At 40.5% G+C, this 21,948-nt stretch overlaps 1 protein-coding gene across 1 annotated transcript in view; it reads right to left on the reverse strand.

Moving 5' to 3' along the window:
• Window positions 1–2,522: 2,522 nt before the first annotated feature.
• The window catches only part of hs6st3b (heparan sulfate 6-O-sulfotransferase 3b), a gene marked incomplete at both ends in the record, with an annotated part of 63,057 nt that continues 43,631 nt past the window's right edge, over window positions 2,523–21,948 (reverse strand). Inside the window, one exon of the mRNA XM_079822103.1 lies at window positions 2,523–3,237. Within this exon, the coding sequence (XP_079678229.1) occupies window positions 2,523–3,237 (715 nt within the window). The remainder of the gene's footprint in view (window positions 3,238–21,948) is intronic.

Here is a 21,948-nt window from a genome sequence, read left to right on the forward strand (position 1 = left end):
GCTGCAAGTTTGCTTTTTTTTAAGAGAGAGAGAGAAAGAGAGTGTCTTCTGAGAATCTCTACTGGCAACAGGCCTGGGCATTAAGAACTTGTCAGCATTTTTTTCCATTCACTATATCTAGCTGTTTTTGAATGCAAGAACACAGCTTGAGTGTACACCCCTCAGATTGCCAGTGTTGTAACTTTATATAACTCTGTGGTGTAGGGTTTGTTCCTTCACAAAGATGTTGCTTGGCGAATGAGCACAGATCCACCCTTTTCAGCTTTTGGATTGCAGTCTGTGTACACTGCAGTCTCAATTTCATTGCAAAAGAATCAGTAGAAATCTTGAGAAACCACACTGTAAAAAAATAATAATTCTCAAGTCAGTATTTTTTTTATCGTTTTATAATAAAAAAAATTTGACACTTGAAACAAGATAAAAATGCAAAATGTGTCAGCTTAATGAGTAAATGTAATAGTAAATGTAATGTAAAATTGTTTTGCTGCATTACATTGGTTCGGGAGTTTTTTCTGCTTAACTAATTTGAATATTAAGATTTTGAGAGAATGTTGAAAAGTTTGGGGAAGTACATTTTTTAATAAAAAATTTTTTTGAAAGAAATTAATACTGTTATTCAACAAGTATGTAATAAATTGATCAAAAGTGAGAGTAAACACATTTATAATTTTACAAAAGATTTCTATTTTTTTAATATATATATTTATTACAGAATCAAAACTGTTTTTTGTTTAACGTTATTAAATAAAAAATCAATACAACCATTCCAAAATGTGTTATTACTATACTATAAATGTTTATATTTTAGACAGGGCGAAATGGTTTTCACAGGAAATTGCGTACGTACATAATTCGTCCATGCGTGTCTCGTCACATCTGTAAATAGAGAAACGTTTCTCCAGCTATGGTGTTAGAGTGGCATAGGCCAGGGGTTTTCAAACTGGGGTCCTCCAGAAGGTTCTAAGGGGTCCCCAAAAAATTTCAGAGAATAAAAAAACACAAAGCAAATACGGACAAAGTCTACCGAACATTCTAAAGGTTTCATTTCTAAATGTTTCTCTCTTTTCTTGCCGTATACATACTTTCCAGAATTGTTGTATAAGTTTGCTTTGTATCTTTCTAGTGAGTTTTTCTCACTATAGTGCCTTTATCTCGCTCACTGGGGTTGTAAGGCGGTATTCTTAACGCAGTACGTGAGCTGCTTACATACATTTATTGTGAAAGTTGCTTATACAAATAATTTTTAATAATAATAAATAATAAATACTTTGAGTTTATACATCTAACATTAAGCATAGCCGATTTTGGAAAGCAGTTTGGAAACAATGTGTTGTATTTATAATGTCACACTTGCTACTTATCTAACAGTTTCAATGTTTTTTTCATACATAAAAATATCTAGATGGATTTTAGGAAGGGGGTCCCTCATATTTGGGGGTCCTTGGCATCATAAAGTTTGAAAACCCCTGGCATAGGCAAAGCCAATGGAAGGCAAGTCTGCAACCTCCGGCTGGGAAGTATGTAGATTTCACCTTGTTAAAAAGTTCCGCCTCCTCCACCATCCTGACTCCTCACTCTAGGCTGGGATATGGGGGAGTACTCTGGGTTTGGACAGCATGCCGAATACGCTTATTTTACATGTTTACTCTATTCAATAATTTGTAAGTGTGAACCTGTGACAACAACTGCCACAGGTAATAGGCCATTATTTTCTTATTTCTTAAAGATTTATTTTTGGCGTTTTCGCATTTTTTCAGGATAGGACAGTGAGTAGACAGGAAGTAAAGTGGAAGAGAGAAAGGGGGTGGAATCGGGAAAGGTCCACGAGCCGGAAATCAAACTCGGGTCACCTGAGCTGTCCACAAGGCTATCAGCACAGACGATGGGACATTATTTTCAACTTGACTGCAATGTTTTATTCTCCGTCATTCAATGCATTTTGCCTGTACACAAATTATGTTATGTCATCACAGATTAAAATCTATAAATCAAAATATGTATTGTATTTATAAGGGGAGAAGTCTCAGCACCCAAGGCTCTATTGCCTATGGTGTAGCCTACAGTGTCTTTGGGCGGATTGCTAAGGCGGATTGCCAGCAACAGCCATTAGGATTGTTTGTGATTTGGTCTTAGTGACTTAGGAGTCCTCTTGACTACCCCTAACTTTTCACAGATTTAAGAGCTGGTTTTAGCACTATAATGCTTTGAAGAGCAAAAATTTAGGAGTCCTAAAATTTGGACTGACACGCCCATTATAGACTTTCTCCTAAATCTGCAAGTTAGGAGTTACTTTTAGCCTTAAGTTGTTTTGTGAATACGGCCCCAGTTCATTTTCTTCTGATAATATTTACTGGAGAACAAGACAAAAATACTGCTCAAGGCAATGATTGTTTGCAGTGCTACAGGCTTCATGCCAAAAGAACTCATTAGAATGCTAAACTGAAAGATTCCAAAATGTGACCTACTCTTCCTCAAGTGGCCCGTTATGTCCTCTGTGTCCTAGTGCATGTTTCCAAGAGGTATCACCAACGGACCACTTGGCTGGCATAGTCCTCAGTTGTGGTGACCTGAGGTGGGTTTTCCACACTGGGCTGTTTTCTCTGGTTGACTCTGCGCTCCCTAAGCCAGCGTCTCTCTTCCCGCCTCTTCAATCTCTCCTCCTGTCGCTCACGCTGGCGGATGAACTGGTATCTCTGCAGGAAGAGGTCCTTGGCAAACTCGTACAACTGCATATCCAGGAAATTCAGTTGCTCTATACGGCTGCGCATGTCATCGCGCAGCTCCACATTGGCGGCGCGCGTGCTGTTGATCTGTGTAAAGGCTGAAATGAACCGCAGACGGAAAGTGCGCTCGAACAGGTACTGCGTCTTGCGCTGGAACTCCGTCAGGCCGTAGAAGGCCATGTTCTTCAGGTTACTCTTGGCGCTGGCCAAGAGAATGGGGTTCCGTTCACTCTCGTTCATGGTGGAGAGGTTGTAGCAGCCCACCAGGCTGAGATCGGCCAGCATGCGCACCTGCCGGTTGTTGGCCAGGTTTGAAGGGCAGTCCATGAACTCGTTTAGAGTGACCCCCGACCAGTCGTCTCCGTTATAGCAGGTGGGCAGCTCGTCCTGTGTGGGAGAGCGGCCGTCACACATGTGAAGGGAAGTCTTCCAGGTGGCACCACGCTGCACGTGCTTCCATTCACTCAGGTAACGTGACACAGGGTCTCGCAGCATAGTGATATAGTAGAAGTTCCTGGAATGATAATCACAACGTTACTTCAGGGAAGTTCTCTCCTTATTTTCTCTTTAACAATTAAGTTGTAATTCATAGTGTACAACAATGCGTTAAAATTCTCTTAACTAAAGGTTAGGCCTGCATGATTTGGGGACAAAATCTTCTATTTTTGTTCTGTGCTTGTTTATAGGGCTTGACAATTTAGCAAACATTTTGTGAACATATATCAATATGGTAATAATAATATTATGTATTATTATTACTACTACTATAACTACAACTAAATAAAAACGAAATAAGAAATATTACTATTGTATTATTTTACAGTAAAAAAAAATATATAATAGAAATAATGTTATTTTACATTACAACTGTGAACCTCATTACAAGTATGGGAAGGTTGGTGCCACATTGATGTCACATTCCCAAATGCATGTTAAAGCAAATTTGTAATTGATGTTATGGAACAAAACACAAATGTCTCTTTGAGTAGCGTTAACCACAGGTCTTATTTTAGTCATAAACTAAAAAACACTGAGTGGGACTTAAAGGGTTAGTTCACCCAAAAATGAAAATTCTGTCATTAATTACTCACCCTCATGTCGTTGGACACCCGTAAGACCTCCGTTCATATTCGGAACACAAATGAAGATATTTTAGTTGAAAGCTGATGGCTGAGAAAGGCTTCACACAGGCCTCCATTGGCATTCAGTACATTGACACTTCCAAGATCCATGAAAGGCACTTAAAACGTCGTTACAAAGTCTATCTCACCACAGTGGCTCTACAATAATCATACAATGCGATGACAATAGTTTTTGTGCGCAAAAAAAAATCAAAATAACACCTTTATCCAACTTGTTCTCGACTTCCGTGTGTGCCTCCACGACGCATGCGCGAGAATATGACGTAGCGCCGGTGTTCGGGAATCGATGAAATACACACTTAAGCCCCATTTTGAGCACTACGCCGAGACCTAAAGCACGATCAATGTAGAATTCAACAGCTTAGACACGCGCGTCTTCCTCTGCTCGTAAACAAATCGCTTCTGGGTCATATGTCCGAACGCCGGATCTGCGTCATATTCTCGCGCCTGCGTCGTGGAGGCATACACGGAAGTCGAGAACAAGTTGGATAAAGGTGTTATTTTGATTTTTTTTTGCGCACAAAAACTATTGTCGTCGCATTGTATGATTATTGTAGAGCCACTGTGGTGAGATAGACTTTGTAACGACGTTTTAAGTGCCTTTCATGGATCTTGGAAGTGTCAATGTACTGAATGCCAATGGAGGCCTGTGTGAAGCCTTTCTCAGCCATCAGCTTTCAACTAAAATATCTTCATTTGTGTTCCGAATATGAACGGAGGTCTTACGGGTGTCCAACGACATGAGGGTGAGTAATTAATGACAGAATTTTCATTTTTGGGTGAACTAACCCTTTAAGAATGGACTTAATCGCTAAATGTAACGTAAAAACATACTTTATTAATACATTGCTAGAACACAATTTGTCAGGCTGGTACAAGTCCTCTTTGCAAGTTGCTAGCAATTTAATTATTTTATATTGTAGAACAAATGTTTCTTCAAGAACTGTAAACCACAGGTTTATTTTACTCTTTACTGAAAGCTGAAATAGTAAAATGAGTCAAAAGATTCCAGAGGGTACCCATGGAGAATTAGCCTTTCTGGTAAGCAAATTAGCATAATGAACGAACAGCTCTATTCTGCTGAGCTTTATGTGTTATTCTTTATTTATGGAAATCTGTGATAGCCCTTATCAACCTGTCATCTAACCTCAACATTTTCAGTCATACAATGTAATTCAATAGCAATTTCAGCACAGAGTGGCTGCAAAATGGAATATGTTCTTTTTATACACATCACAGCGTCTCTTATAGAGAAAGACCATGTTCTCAATCCTTGTAGGCCAGAGGACAGCCACAGGAGAGTGAAAAAAAAATTAAACATCAATTCATTTGTCTTCAGCATTGCAGCATGGAGGATATTTGTACGTTAGTGATATACTGAATAAATTACGTGAACCAAGTGTGCCGCACAAGTCCTGAAAAGTGAAGCCAACACGTTTAGATTAGCTGGTCCCAGTATAGGTCATAAACCCCGCCCTCGCCATTTAATCGAATGGGATGTGAGACAAACTAAACAATCGAATAACACTTCAATTACATTTTTTTCCAAAGATTTTAGGTCGTTTTTATCATGCTGAAGTTTAAAAGTTCAGGGTTTTTTTTAAATAAGTTTGGTTTTAGTAAGTTATTTGATGCTATAAAAATGTGACGTCATAATTGAAATCTTCTCTGAGCGAAGTAGTCACTGAGGCACCAACGGACTTTTTTTCGGGATTTTTCAGGAGGAGATTGGAGCTTTAACTTTAATTTCTATATTTCCATAACTGTTTATTTCAACCGACATAAGGAGTTTCTGCGGGACTGTGGGCATGGCCTTGATACCGCGGCTCCACTTCAATCTCAAGATGCGCAAGATGTCGTGCCATATTGGGACATTGGCGTCTGCAATGGAAGAAAGTGAAGGTGTGTCACAATTTATATGACAAAACGCAAATTGGGACACACCTTATGGGGCGGTCACACTGCACTTTTCGTTCAATTGACTTCCATTCAAATGCATGTTTCGCATTTCGCTGCTTTCCAAAGTTGAAGTTTGGTGAACTCTGACCTGCGAATTCACATCACGTGAAGACGTAAGACCAGTAGAAGCTCGATACATCATGGTGTGACCTCTTGGCTTAATTAAAAGAACAATATTTTTCAGTAAAGTCGAGTAGATTGTATATTTTTTTTTGTTACATTCTACCAATTTGGAGTCTTTAAAAAAAGGTCAAAATTGTGAGACATAAACTCAAAATTACCTTTTTATTGTTTTATTGCGTGGCTTAGAGTGCTACTGCAGAACTGTCATTTTCTGCCACCAGGCTCTGCCCACAAAACACGTCATTGATGTTTGCAAACACCTCATTGGTCTATTACTATATGTTCTATGTTGAATTCATTTTTATAAGACGAGAACACAGAATTTCCCATTTCCAACCCATTTTTACAGAGACTACAATAGGCCAGATAGGCCTCAAATTAGCAAGTCTTTCCCACGACTTAGTCACTTGAGTACAACGTGGCCACAGTTAAACCAAAAAAAGGGAACATTTTAATCAAATGTGGCCATTATTTTTTTGTGCTGGGCTCTTGTATTTGATACTATAAAGAACAGGCAAATATACAGCCACAGATCTACATTCAATAAATTAGATCCCTGTTATCTTTTGCGCTTACGTTTGAAAAACACGCGAGGGAACAGATGCCACCAAAGTGTTATTAACAGCAGGCCGATGCATTAACGAAGAGAGAGGAACCAGGCACAGTCATGGTCTGATGGAGAATGGGACTGAAGCAGGTGGCGACTGCCTCTGTGCTGGGAAGAATAGTGAATGAGGCAGCTCTGATGTTCCCCCAGAGATGACAGACACATGGGATAGAGAACACAGCCTCTCTCTCACCTTCTCCGACTCCAGAAGCTTTCAAGGGCTTTGACTAAACTGTACCTCTGACAAGATAGTTTGTGTTTTCTAGAAATGTGGGATTAATTTAATACCAGTCCATGTCAGCCAATGATCTGCAGGATTTGTATTACAGTTCTAAATTGAACTGTTATTTTATTATTATATACTATACTATTATAGTATTTATTAATATTTTGAATTAGCTTTTATTTAATATTTTCAGTTTTCTAAAATATAAATATTGAAAATATACATTTTCAAACTTGCGCTTGTGTTATTTTTATTTGTTTTTTATGTCTATTAGCTTTCATTTATTTTGGTCACACTATATGATTCATTTTTCACTATTATCTAACTATTAACTACAACCTTTGCCTCAATAAATTACTGCTATTAGTTAGATTAAGGGATGTAGAATATGGTCATGCAGAATAATCCATTAATGTGCTTTATAAGTGTTAATAAACAGCCAATATCCTAGTAATATGCATGCTAATAAGCATCTAGTTAATAGTGAGAATTGGACCCTAAATTGTAACCCTAAAATGTTAACTTTATTTTTATCTCAGTTTCAGTTTTAGTAACATAAACTTATTTCTATTTTTTTTTTTTACGTTTTTCAACTATTGTAATACAACTATTTGTAATAGTTTTAGTTAACAAATACAATTCTGATTTAGCCCATTTGAGGAGTTTAAAGTCTGTGTGAACCGGAAGTTGACTTTAAGTATTTGGACGTATTTCCAAGTGAAAAGGAATACTGAATAGAAGGCCAGTTTGATTTTAGGACGTTCACAGATGTTTTATCGTCAATCCGACATCAGAGAAGAGATTAAAAAGACATTCTGTGGATAGATTTTCATGTGGGCTAGTGATGAAATGGCTAGTTATTGAGAACAATTTTGGTTTCATGCAGACTTTATTGGTGAAATATGTCATTTACCGGTATTAGCCTTCCTTGTTTCCCTTTGTTCAGACAAACAAACACACTGTTGGCTGAACCAGAAGTTGACATGCCAAAAAGAAAAAGAAAAGTTGATATTATTTGTAGTGATGTTTGTAAATTAATCTGGATTGGAGGAAGTATTCTAAAAAGAAAGAAATTTTATGAATTACTTTTAAATATGTGAAAATACTACAAAGAATATGGTGAGGAAGTATACATAGAAAGTGATGCTCAAATTTTGTAACTGTGTCAGTGGAAAATCAGTAGCTAGCATTACACAATGATAATGTTGTGTGGGAGGGGAGACATGTCTTGGGTTTAACGCACACACATACAGTATAGAGGGGTGTCAGGCTGTAGGGTGTGATTAGAACCCTGCCGGCAGCAGCTGTATCCGACTCGTCTTTTAGTGGGTGGAGTGCAGACACTCTCTCATTAGCCTGTCCCAGGGACACAAGCACATGCAGGAAGCGGTGTCAGAACAAGCCGACTGCAAAAAGGTCATAGTGAGCGCCATCAGCGTCACAGTATATTAGCCTCAAACGGCTCCAGCCTGGCCCTTAGAAAAGCCAGGCGCAATTGTGGTGAGCCGTGCTCATTTCTTTCTGCTCGATGATAAATATTCAAGTCATAGCCCACAAACATTCCACGAAGCACCCATTTCTGCCCACAAAATGTTTCTGAATAACTGTGAAATGTCTTAGAATCTCTCTTGAATTATAGTCATAATCTCTTGACTTATAGGAATAATTGAAAAAAATCAATTCAGCGCTTTTCAAAAAAAAAAAAAAAATTACGGCCAAAGTGCTCCAAATATGATGGCACCCTTGCAAAAGACTGTCTTCTTAAAATATAAAGACATATGTTGTACTGTGCAGGGGGGAACTTTTGATATTAAAGTACTTTAAAAATTGTATTAAATGTACAATGTATTAAAGTATTAAAGCCAAACAAAATTATATTACAGAAATATTATTAGGAAAATACCAGTTTGATTCAAATAATTATTAATCATTTAATTTCATATGGATAGCACTTTTCACATCAAATATTAATATGAAATAATATATTATATTTAAAAAATGAATTTAAAATCCCCCTTGTGATCCTTGAAACCAAGTTTAAAACCCCTGCACTATTAGTTTTCAAATCTCATTTATGCATTCGTATTGGATGCGTATATGGACTCTATATCCTTTCATTGTACACTATACATTAAAAAATGTGTGGTCGCTAAGATTTTTCTTAAGAGTTTCATATGTTCACCAAGGCTGCATTTATTTGATACAAAAATACTGTAAAACAATAATATTGTGTGCTATATTATTGCAATTTATAATATAAAGTTTAAAAAAATACAAAAATAAATATAAAAAATATATATTTTTTATTTTAAAATGTAATTCGTTCCTGTGATGGCCATTACTTCATTTCTTCTGAAATCATTCTAAAATGTTTATTTGATGCTCAAGAAACATTTTTATTATGATCAAAGTTGAAAATGGTTGTGCATTTTTTGGTTGATAATTTTTTTTCAGGATTCTTTGATGAAAAGTAAATTAAAAACAGCATTTATTTGAAATGGAAGTCTTTTGTAACCTTTGATCATTTTAATACATGCTTTCTGACTAATTAGGACATTTAAGTAGCTTTTATAAATGTGCCTTAGAAAAAAAACATTACTGGTGTTGTGCATCTTGAGACAAAACAATGCCATTGACATATTTGACATGTCAGTTCAAGTTACTTTCAATTAAAACAGCTCAAACATGCATTTTAGTCTGGGACTAGACTTAAGCCTTGTCTGTGAAACCAGGGGTAAAAGTTTTAATTTCTAAAAGTATTTATATTTTTTAACAATATAGTGTATGCAAATGTAAAAACATCAATCGACTTTTCTGAAAGAAAGAAAAGTAATTCAGGTTTGGAACGACATTAGGTTGTTTAGTTTTGAGTGAACTATTTATTTGAGGAAAGTTTGCAGCAAACAAGCAAATATAGCCCAATCGTTCATCTAAAGTAGACAAAGGCAAATGTGTTTAGAGATAACATTTGGTTTACCAAATGTCTGAACTCAGAATCCCTGTGAAGCTCTTCAAATCCAGGGAGAGCGACTGTGGAGTGGAACAATATGTCTCAATAACACTCAGTTGTCAATTGACTTGAAGCGACACGCCAAACACTGCTCAGCACAGCAGATTTCACAGAGTGCAGTAACTACAGGAAGCGTGAAAACAGGTAAGACTGAAGAAATGAAATGTCAAAGAGCATTAATGAGTGATTCTAGAAAACTCCTCTGAGAATCTGCAAATAGACATGTGACGTTCAAACTAATGTGGACCCTTGGTTTTAAATGAAAATACCAAAAGTGCTACACATGGAAAATAACATCATTAATATCTCAATTGTCTCCTATACAGTACTGAGATTAAACCGAGAGCAAATGGAGCGTTTCACTTGCATCTTCCGCTTCTCAGATTGTTCTATGCACCATCACTTCAAAACTTTATATTGTAATTAAACAACAGAGAACTCAATTAAATCTCCTGAGCTATGAAAGTGTAAGTCTTTTATACTGCTACCCAACTAAATGCAATTAACCGAATAAGGTACAGTACCAAACAGGAACAAAAAAGTACTTTCTAATAGCATTATGCTAACTGAAACTGTCCAAACAGAGCTCTCCATTCTCTAGCTGTGTCAGTTTCAGACCTATGGGGTTTAAAAGCCTGTAATTAGCCACAATGGGACAATCACACTCTGCTATTGTCTATCCAATTATGCTACCAAAGAGCCAAATATGTAGCCTATATATGCTTGATACTAATCTTTAACTTTCTCTTTTGACTTGACAAATGCTTACTGCTGAGGAAAAAGGCTCGAAAAAGCCCAGTCTTTTGTCTGTTGCTTGAAGTGTTGAGACTTCTTAAGTGGCCATATCAGCTAAGAGAGAGAGAGAGAGAGAGAGAGAGAGAGTAGAACAGACCATTTGCTTTAGTACTCCTTACAGGAGGCATTTCATAGCTTATTACTTTTTGTATGTGATACAGCAGTTTGATGCAGCTGCAGAACACCTGTTCTTCTGCAATAAAATGTCCACGAAAACTTGGATGTGCACATCTTTTCATGTCTGACCTTGCTGCATGAGATGCAGTGAAGTTCACAGCCGTCACACACACGAACACCAGCAAAACACAAAAATACACACACAAACATCTGTAGGGCCTAAATAGGGTGAGGCTTCAAAGAGTAATACAATCTACCAAAAAAAACTAACTATTTTCACTTTTTGTACTGTTGAATTTTTGAAAATAAATGTGCATAATAATATAATAATGTGCTATACAGTTGCAAGACAAATGTGAACCGCTTGCAGAATCTGTGAAAATGTGAATCATAAACAAAATGCATTTTATTTTTTATTTAGTACTGTCCTGAATAAGATATTTTACATTTAAAAAAATTTACATATAGTCCACAAGACAAAAAAATAGCTGAATTTATTCAAATGGCCCCATTCAAAAGTTTATGAACCATTGATTCTTAATACTGTGTCATTACCTGGATTTTTGTTTCGTAATGTAATTTTTTTCTTGAGTCTCTTGTTTGTCCTGAGCAGTTAAACTGCCCAATGTTCTTCAGAAAAATCTTTCAGGTCCTGCAAATCCATCAGTTTTTCAGTAGGCTACCTTTTGCATATTTGAAGCCTCTCCAGCAGTGACTGTATGATTTTGAGATCCATCTTTTCACACTGAGGACAATTGAGGGACTCAAAAACAAGTATTAAAAAAATATTCAAACGTTCACGGATGCTCCAGAAGGAAACACGATGCATTAAGAGCCGGGGTTGAAAACTTTGTTGAATTTGAAGATCAAGGCAATTTGTACTTAATTTGTCTTCTGTGCCAAAAATACTCCTTCCGGTTTCTCACAAGTTTCGGAAAAAGTTTTGGAGTATGGATCTGCGTGACGTCAACAAGGGCAGAATGTCCTTGTACAGGCCGTACGGGCTCTTCTCCCGGAAGGGCCCGCACGACCAAAGCGAGAGAGCAAATGCACGCCCATTAACGCGATTTGCTCGGCTTTAGGGAAGCCGGCTGCGCTGCAGTCACAGGACTTCACGAAATCAACAATGTCACCAAAGAAGTGTTTTTTTGGTTGTCAGGGCAAGACAACCCTGTACAGCTTCTCAAAGAACCCAGCGTTAATGGGACAGTGGATGGAGTTTGTTTTTCCGGAGCAGCAACGGAGTTGTGCAAGTGTTTTTGTTTGTTCCCTGCATCTCGACGACGATCGTTTTATAAACAATGCCCAGTTCGACGCTGGATTTGTAGCTCGTCTAATGCTGAAAGATGGAGGGGTCCCAGCGATTAAGGTTCACGGTCGTGCGTTGGAAGAAGGCGGTGAGTAAAACTGCTTCAAATGTCTTTGATTTGTTAGCTATCAGCGTGTAAGTGCACCACAAGTAAACAACATGACGTGCAAAACTGTTCCGCTTGCTACTGCTAACTTTAAGTCCTTATAAACCTGGTTTATGTTCTCATAAACCATGTGTAAACACACACAAATGTTGTAAAACTCATGCATGACAAGCCGCTAAGCAAATATGCACAGTTACAGTACATACTACATTAGGGATGCGTGGTATACCGGTACTGGGAAAATACCGATATACATTTTATTTCAAACGGTACAATATCATGTTTTTGCTCATTTCGGTATATGCTGCCGTTCCGAAGTTGCTGCCACCCAAACTGACGCGAAAATGCCAAATGTGGCAACAAAGAACAAAATGAATACAGCAGTTGAATCTCACTCAACACGCCCCAAAACTAATAAATAAAGAATGGAGTAGACGTGAAATTTGGAACTTTGCTTATAGAACTGATGAAGAACCATCAAACCTTGCCAAGCATTGGTCACTTGCCCATCCTGACTTGTACAAGACATTAAGAGATAGACAGGTTAGACATTTATTTTCTTTTAACACTGATCAACGCACATATAAGATTGTATCGTTTAAATATAATGAAATCTCCAGCGTTCGTTTTTTGAACCAATGACGTTTAGATTTCATCATATTTGCATGCATAGCAGGCTACTATTGCACTATTTACATTCGCGTAAGACCTAACCGACTGCGTTTATGTGACAACTCACTTTTTTTTACATAATTTTGTGTGTATTTGACTAAGGAAAAACAACTTAATTTGGAATACGCAAGCTCTTTAGGCCTGTGTGTGCTTTGTTGGTATGAGCGCAAAGAAAACTCTCTTAAAGAGCTCCCATCCCATGAATTAAGAAATCGCTTGCATGTTCAAATTGGCAAGGTTTAAAAAGTCTTTTCCGTCTTAATTAAAAAAAATTCCGTCATCTGTCCTGAAACGAAAGCGAAAGTGTTGAATCGGAGCTTGCAGATTGCTTTTATATTTCAGGTGCGATGTCTTTTTGAAGCAATTTGCTAATTTTGAGAGCTAGGGAAGGGAGTATTGCTGAAATTACTTCGCACAAGAAAAGTTTTCAAATGACTGATTTGATGTGATTCATTTAATAATAAACTTTTGCGTTAATTTCCCGCATTATAAACCCCAAACTTGCAAGAGTGAGTAAAATGATGCGCAATATCTGTGCCAAAATTCAGACCCTGCATGGTATCGACTTAATATCGGTACTTCGGTATTAGATTGTGGTACCGTACCGAAGCCAAAATTGTGGTATCGAGCCATCCCTATACCACATAGAGATGTCCTGCTGTAGTAGTTGCTGCTGCTGCTGCTGCTCCTGTTCAATTTCAGCCTCCGGATCAGATTCTGGATCATATATATGTGTGGTTGAATCTGATTGATAGTCAAAGTGAATTTAGGATAACGTTTTCTTAAGGATGTCACAGCTTTCAGACGCCCTCAACGCAATAGCTGCACGCACTCATGGCTGTTTAGCTCCACCCACACGATGCGCCTCCAGCCACTCTTTTTTTCCGGAAAGACTCTGTACAGCGTATCTTTTTTTTTATAAATATGATAAAACTAAAGACTTATCGGAGATATGAAGGATGCAATACTACTCTAAAGGTATTCAAGATTTACATGAGATTGACTGAAACTGAGTGTTTCACCCCCCCCCCCCCCCCAAATTATTCACATTTTCACAGATTCTGCAAGTGGTTCACATACTTTTCTTGCAACTGTATAATAAAATATATGGCTTGAAGCAGACAGACCATTTAATTTACACTTTAATGTTATGATGATAACTTATACGTTGGCCAATATCATAAATCAAATCAGTTTTGTCTGTTTTGTATACATATTTTCAGAGTTTTACAAGCTGCAAATCAGACATCAAAACTACTCTAGAAGGCGCAGGCTGATAGGTCCTTAATTCAATCTGCTTGCAATCATTCTCAGCTGATTGGTTCCTGCTGTATCAGTAGCCAATGAGCTTGGTTCTCAACTTGCCAGTGTCTGTTATAGCAGTCTGCAGCACACTTTCAGAAACCCTCAACCTTCCCCAGCTACACCTGTATAGATCTGCTACAGGTAATTAATGTATGCTATTGTGCAGCAGCAGTATGTCTTGCTCACAGCAGCGTGTCTTTTATGTATTGGCAGTAGCAAGTCCCGTACTAGCAGCGTGGCAGATCTTTTCCACCAAGACCAAACATATTAACATTGCCATATCCTTTACAATGCCAAACACTCAGTGTTCTCATGACAGAACTGGTTATTACCTTTTGAAACCTGCCATAAAAGAAGAGGATCACTTATAGATATATTAACAATGTATTTTGCACAGTCAAAACCTTTGAACACAGTTTGCCTAATAACTTTTCAGTCGATTGTCTGTGGACAAAGGTATCTGGCACATCCGTTGCAAATATGACAGTAAAGATTTTTGCTTAGGGTAATGTGTCTTCTTCAGTCACCTAGGGAGATGTATTTACAGTACACAGAGACAGCATTATGATTGAGGCTGAGAATGCACTCAGCACCTCTATTGACTTCTGCCCTTTCCTCATTCAGTTTTCTTCCTGAGTCTCACAGCCATCAGTTCTCCAGTGGGACCTCAGACCTTTCCTGTAAAGGTTGCTGGATTAATCACGCCTCTGATTCTGCTTTATTTCACACAAATCTGACCCCACCCCCCGTCGCGCTTCAATCTCCTCTCCTCTGCTCTGCATCCATCTATCACTTATTCTGTCATTGTCCTCGTCTCCTGTTCTATTTCCTTAATTATTGGTATCAGATATGACATTTTGTCTCAGTACAGGGATATTTTCTGTGAAATTATATTCGACCAGAGTCATACTTGCTGATAAACCTGCGGATAAGGAGGATCTTTCAGTGCTGTCTGAAGCGAAGAACAGAGGATAATAACAGTACTAAAAATAAAAGTGATTTTCATTGTAAACAAACTTGAGCTCAGATCTGTATCAGAAATTAAAGTGTTGCTCATGAAGACACAGTAGCAGGAAAATATATGTATTGTTATGACAAAAAAAATATCTGTCTCCATTTTGTCGGTGGTATCTTTCCTGTCTCCATTTCCGGTCCTAAAGAACCTGCCACTGTAAAAAAAAAATAAAAAAATAAAAAAAGTGGCTGCCTTAATTTTTTAAGTACAATCGACTTGGATGTTTAAGTAATTTTAACATACATTTACATTACATTAAACTGACTTTAAAGGTGCAGTGTGCAGTGTGCAGGTGCAGTGTATAGCGGTGTGGTTCACTAGCGCTCTGTAGAGAAGTTTGTCCATTTAGGTCTACTGTAGAAACATGACGGCGCAAAATGGCGATTTCACTGTAAGGGGGACCTGCGTTGTCTAAAGATTGAAATGGCTCATTCTAAAGTTAAAAAAAAAATAACAGTTCATATGTAAGGTTTTTATACACCACTGAAAATGTATATTAGTTATGTATATTATATTGCATTTCTGTCAACAGATCCTCATAAATACTACACACTACACCTTTAAAATTAGTTGAATCTTGTATAACAAAAAAGTTGAAACTTTTATTTTGATAAAAGTTATTTTGATGATTTAAAGCAATTTAAAGACATGTTGTCAACCTATTGATCATATAATTTTTTTACAGGAAAAGTGAAAACCTTCTTAATAGTTTCTGTAGGATTCAGGATGTATATATTGTATTGTGTTGAGTTATATACAATAGATATTGAAGAATCTATTAATTCTGCGGGTCATATGGAAACTCAACATGCAAAAAGTTATACAGACTATTTCAACATTGGAAGGGCTACCATTAAGGCCGCTACATACTCCGCAAGAACAAGATGTGAGAACAAAATGACGTCATTCTCGACACATCGTCTGAGCAGAACTTTCTTATTGTGGGTGTCCGAGAACTATTGTGTGATTGGTCAGAATTTTTAAGTGGGCGGGGTTAATGCAGAGAAACTGAGATGTTCGGTACCTGCATTTCTCGTGAAGTATGCCAGAACGAACTTTGTTCTTTTTCTTGCCACCTTGAGAAAACGAACAAATTTCTTTGTTCTTGCAGAGTATGTACCAAGCTTTAACAAATGTATTTTCCCTTAAAGGGTAACTAAACCCTAAAACAACTTTTTTTAGTTAATGATCTGCAAGACTGGGGCTTTATTAGTGGTGTTCATTGATTCGGGTAAATGTTTTGACATTTGGGTATAAAGTGTTTTAATTCTACAATATATGGTGTAAAACGTAAAAAGTGCCGCCCTCTTAAGGTTGAACGGTGGCTACTGCTGTTGAATTTCCCTATTGGATGTTGTTGGTCATCGTGACGTATGTTGGCTCTTCCAACCGCTCACTATCCATGCCCCTGGCACGAGCTCACCACGCCCTAAGAAATGTTTTCCTGTATTGATCACATGAGAACGGCTTCACTCCAGGTGTCAATCAATCCGTCACTGCGGGTCTCAGGTGCACGCCCCCCACTCAGCCTGCTCTGATCAGGGGTTGAGTTACCCTTTTTTAAAGTCCACACGAAGCAGAAGTTGTGCTAGTCTTTTCTTCCCATATTGTTATGTATCCGAGAGAAACAAATGTATAGGGCGTGACTTGATTTTGTCCATTGGGAATTGATTGGATGGTTGCTGTGATCTCATGTGAGTGACAGGTTATCCCACCCTCGCGCCAGTAAACAGAGAAGAGATGTCGTTGCAAGAGGCAGGTGAAATAATTTTGATTAAAGATTACAAGGGAATACACATGAATAAAAAACAAGAGTTGTGAATTTTGATTTCATTGTGACTTTAAAGGGATACTTCAGTGCTGGAAAGATGAATGTGTATTTAAACTGGGTCATTTATGTAGTAGAAATGTGAATTTTTTTTTGAATTTGGTGGCTTCTAGACTGAGAAAAGACAGAATATGTATTTTTGTCTCATGTGGATGAAAGACAACAACTCCCAGAATGCACTTGCTTCGCTGCCCAACGAGGCCACTCCCAAAGCCGCAGCCACTGGTTTATCACTTGCCCACCATGACATCGCCCCAACCGTCGTTTTGATTTTCATAGTAATAAAATAATTTAGTTCGGTTAGAGAATAGACTCAAGAATTAAACAGAATTAACAACTGAACGTGTCTATTCAATAAAGTGTGAGTGAGCCGAACGAAAGTCACGGCACAGACGCAGCAGGAGTCAGATTTCATTCATCACAAGAGCGAAGAGCTGAGCAGAGCAGAGCTGAGGTAAGCGTGGCAGTCATTCACAACGCGCGTCCAGTCTGCCGCGTTTTCAGATCATGCCTATGGAAGCTTAACTTTCATTGGATTTCATTGAAAAGTTGAAACACTCACTTTGCTCCACACCGCTCCGTTATGAATGCCCGAGCTGAGCGGCTGTGCGCATTTACATTCTGTGAGCGAGATCCCTCCCCTGTGGGCGGGTTGATAACATGCGGAACTAGCTCCTGTAGTCTAGCCCCTGGACAAAAAATCCTCAGATGACGCAAAGTGACGATATTTGCGTCATCTGAGGATTTTTTCCAGAAATAAAATGCATAATTATCTCGTCTCAGGGGGACATGAGGGGGGAAAGTAAGATAATTTTAATATACTACCAGGTTTCTACTGATACCAAGCTTAATGCTAATCGCTGAAGTAACCATTTAACTGTTCTTTAATTAATAGTTAAGCTCAATTATGTTTTCAGCTACCAATAGAGTATAGTACTGACAGATGTTTATCAAAGGAAAAAAAAAGGGGAGACAAAAATGCTATATCTTTCATATTTCATCAACAAAATGGCCCAAAAGGATATAGGCTAAATAGTGGGAAAATGAGAACACTACACTCTAAAAAATGCTGCGTTAAAAATAACGTCTCGGTTACGTATGGTAACCCTCGTTCCCTGAAGGAGGGAACGGAGACGTACGTCGGACGTACCGACGAATTGGGATCACTTCAGGGAGCCCCTATCAGCTTCGAGATATAGAGAACAGGCCAATGGGCCATTGGCGTGCGAGATTTGCATCTCGCGCTCCGCCCCGCGCCGCGGGTATAAACAGGAAGCGAGAGCGAATGCACGCTGTTTTTCACTGAGGAGCTGAACTTAGTGGCTCAACCTGCAGTGATGGTACAGCAACTGTGGCGACGGGACATACGTCTCCGTTCCATCCTTCAGGGAACGAGGGTTACCATACGTAACCGAGACGTTCCCATTCAGTCGGTCACGTTCGACGTACGTCGCACGTACCAACGAATTGGGATCCCCTATGGAAAACGCCACAGTTACTACCACTTCCAGCGCCCAGCGATGAGCCCCTCAGACCCCGATCTGATGCGGGCGGGAAAGTTCACGCAGGGAGAGTCCAAGCTGCTGTTCCGCAAGACCCATTCAGCTGACTGTATTGGATAACGCTGGGAAAGCGTGCCTGTGAAGGCAGCTGCGGAAGCCACATCATGCCCAGAGGGAGTTAACATGTGGAGAATACACGTATGGGCTGGCCGTGGGCAGCACAAAATACGGAAGTCCCAGGGGTGGCCCCGGCCAATTCGTGGAGGGGGACAACACGTACCTGGGACGGCAGAGGAGACTCTGCCGAGGGAAAGACACGGGCTCGCCGTAGGGAGCCGTACCGTGGAAAAATACACATATGGGACCGCCGTGGGGGTCACTACATATGGAACCCAGCCTAACACAAGTTCCACCAATGCATACGAGTGTTAGACCTGGCGTCGAACGCTCCGCCACGTCCGACTGCCGCGGGTTGCGGAGGACTCAACAGGGTTCGCCGATCCGGGGAACTCGACTGGAGCAGAATAAGCGCACGCATCCGTCTACCATAGGGGAGGGAATGGCGCAGCAAGCCGACACTAGAACGGGCACTTCGGTGTTACTGACTATGGGAAGTGAGCACACAGGAAGAAACCGGCTCTACACGGAGGCTATAGAATCTAGCGAACGTGTTAGGTGTCGCCCAGCCCGCAGCTCTACAAATATCTGTCAGCGAGGCGCCACGAGCCAGCGCCCAGGAAGAGGCAACACCCCTAGTGGAGTGGGCTCTTAACCCGAGCGGGCAGGGCACGTCTTGGGACTGATAAGCCAAGACGATGGCATCCACTATCCAGTGGGCCATCCTCTGCTTGGAGACAGCCTTTCCCTTCTGCTGTCCTCCGTAACAGACGAAGAGCTGCTCTGAGGTCCTGAAGCTTTGCGTTCTATCCACGTAAGTCCGGAGAGCACGGACGGGACAGAGAAAAGCTAGGGCTGGGTCTGCCTCCTCCGAAGGCAGCGCTTGCAGGCTCACCACTTGGTCCCGGAAGGGAGTAGTGGGAACCTTGGGCACATATCCAGGCCGGGGTCTCATGATCACATGAGAGTTACCGGGCCCGAATTCCAGGCACGATTCGTCAACCGAAAATGCCTGCAGGTCCCCTACCCTCTTGATGGAGGCCAACGCAGTCAGGAGTATTGTCTTTAACGACAGAATTTTCAACTCAGCTGACTGCAGAGGCTCAAAGGGTTCTCTCTGTAGTGCAGTTAGCACCAGAGTTAAGTCCCAAGAGGGTATGGAGGGAGGACGAGGCGGATTTAACCTCCTCGCCCCCCTAAGGAACCTGTCGACCAGATCGTGCTTACCTAGAGATTTTCCATCTACTAGCTCATGATTAGCGGCGATAGCGACAACATAGACTTTGAGGGTGGAGGGAGACAGCCTTCGCTCCAACCCATCTTGTAGAAAGGCAAGCACAGAACCGATCGAACATCTTCGGGGGTCTTCTCGGCGAGAAGAGCACCAATCGACGAACAGGTTCCACTTCAACGCATAGAGGCGCCTCGTAGAGGGGGCTCTAGCGGAGTGATGGTGTCAACTACCGCTTGCGGTAGGTCACCTAGAACCTCTGCGTCCCGTCCAGGGACCAGACATGGAATTTCCAGAGGTCTGGACGCAGGTGCCATAGGGTGGGAATCTCAGCATCATCTTCATTTTGAACACATAACAGCCCTCTCTCCGATGCAGCGATTGACATCTGTCCTCTGCTAGAGCCCCAAATGAAACGCTGGGTCCCCTTTCAAGGACCAGCAATCCCATCTGTAAGCTACCAGCAGACACGTGAGACAGTGGGCGTGGCCGTGAGACGGCACACGGCGCGCTGAACACTCAAGCCCTTATGAAAAAGGCAAGACGAACAGCGCGCCGACGTGGCTATGCTCTCATGAGAGAGCATAGACCACCCACGAACACAGTCTCAACATGCTTGCGATGCGATAGAGGAGTGAGGGGCCTACAGAGATGTACGCGGCGGGGAAGCCTCACTGTAATCCTCAGGCCACCCAGGCTTATCAGCCAAAATAGTCCCCCCTCCGGTGCACCAGAAAAGAGACTAGATCGGGGTATAAGCGAAGGGACTCAACCCCGTTTGAGGCATCATAGTCTCGACCGCGCAGTGGTGAGATGACCAGCGCGTCGACGTGATCCCGTTCCCCTGAGAGAACATGGATCACCCACGACACAGTCTCAACATGTTTATGCGAGAGGGATCGTGGCCGTCAGGACAGGAAACAACCGCATCCAGAAACGCACGAGTGGAATGACGTCTTGAAAAAGACGCAGTGTCACACCCGTGTTGCTCTTTTGTGAGGAAACGCTCTTTAAACAGTGCTGAAGCACCCAGGGGAAGACCGCGGCAACACACAGGTGGTAAGTGCAGTCCTGTGGTGCACTCACTGAAACAAACGCCCTCACCAAACCGACAGTTGCTGTGAGAACAGCAGTTTGTTATGCTGATGCAGCGGTGAACATGCGGTCGCGCTGAATGTGCCTTTTCGCCAACACAGAGCGTCCTTTTCGTTCTCTGGAGCATCTCTCTTGCAGATAGGCTCTCTTTTAGAAAAGCAGTCTTGCTTCATCAACGCCGTTCTGCTCCGAAGTGAATGACAGCGTGCATTCGCTCTCGCTTCCTGTTTATACCCGCGGCGCGGGGCGGAGCGCGAGATGCAAATCTCGCATGCCAATGGCCCATTGGCCTGTTCTCTATATCTCGAAGCTGATAGGGGTTCCCTGAAGTGATCCCAATTCGTCGGTACGTCCGACGTACGTCGAACGTGACCGACTGAATGGGAACCCAAGTTATTTATAGGTTGAATTGGGTTGTTTTAACCCAGCGGTTGGGTTAAATGTTTCCTTAAAACAACCCAATTGCTGGGTTAAAACAACCCAATCGCTGGGTTAAAACAACCCAATTGCTGGGTTAGTCCATTTTCAACCCTACTTGGGTTATTTTTAACCCAGCATTTTTAGAGTGTACTTTCTCTGTAAATTATAGTGCTTAAAAATCTCTTCAAATAGTTCTTGGAAAAATCTAACTGAAGCTCTGGCATCTACAAACAAGCTACACACTTCTGACTGAAGAAATTTCCCAGAAAACTTAAGATAGCTTTCACAACTCTAACATCATTTTTTTTTCCAGTCCAGTTTGTTAATAACAAATCTTTGTGCTTTGTCTCCGTCAAATGGTTTAAGGCTGTTGCTTTTCATTGTTCTTCTAAATGTTGTGTCCAGCAGTCAAAAGGTTTTTTTATTCTTCAGATCTGCGCTTGCCTCCAGTGGATCCTCAGGCCAAACAGTAGCTGTAATCCCAATACAGCTCCTTAGCACTTCTTCCCTCAGGCCAGAAACTGCATTACCATCTACATGCTCAATCAAGTTCAAATGCTGAAGAAAACACAGTCCGATGCAAACGAAGGCATTTAAGGTAGAGTCAACATAACATGGCAATTGTAACCTATTTGACTTACACAAC

Source organism: Gobio gobio, assembly GCF_949357685.1.
Source record: "Gobio gobio genome assembly, chromosome: 7".
In the NCBI taxonomy this organism is placed as follows: domain Eukaryota; kingdom Metazoa; phylum Chordata; class Actinopteri; order Cypriniformes; family Gobionidae; genus Gobio; species Gobio gobio.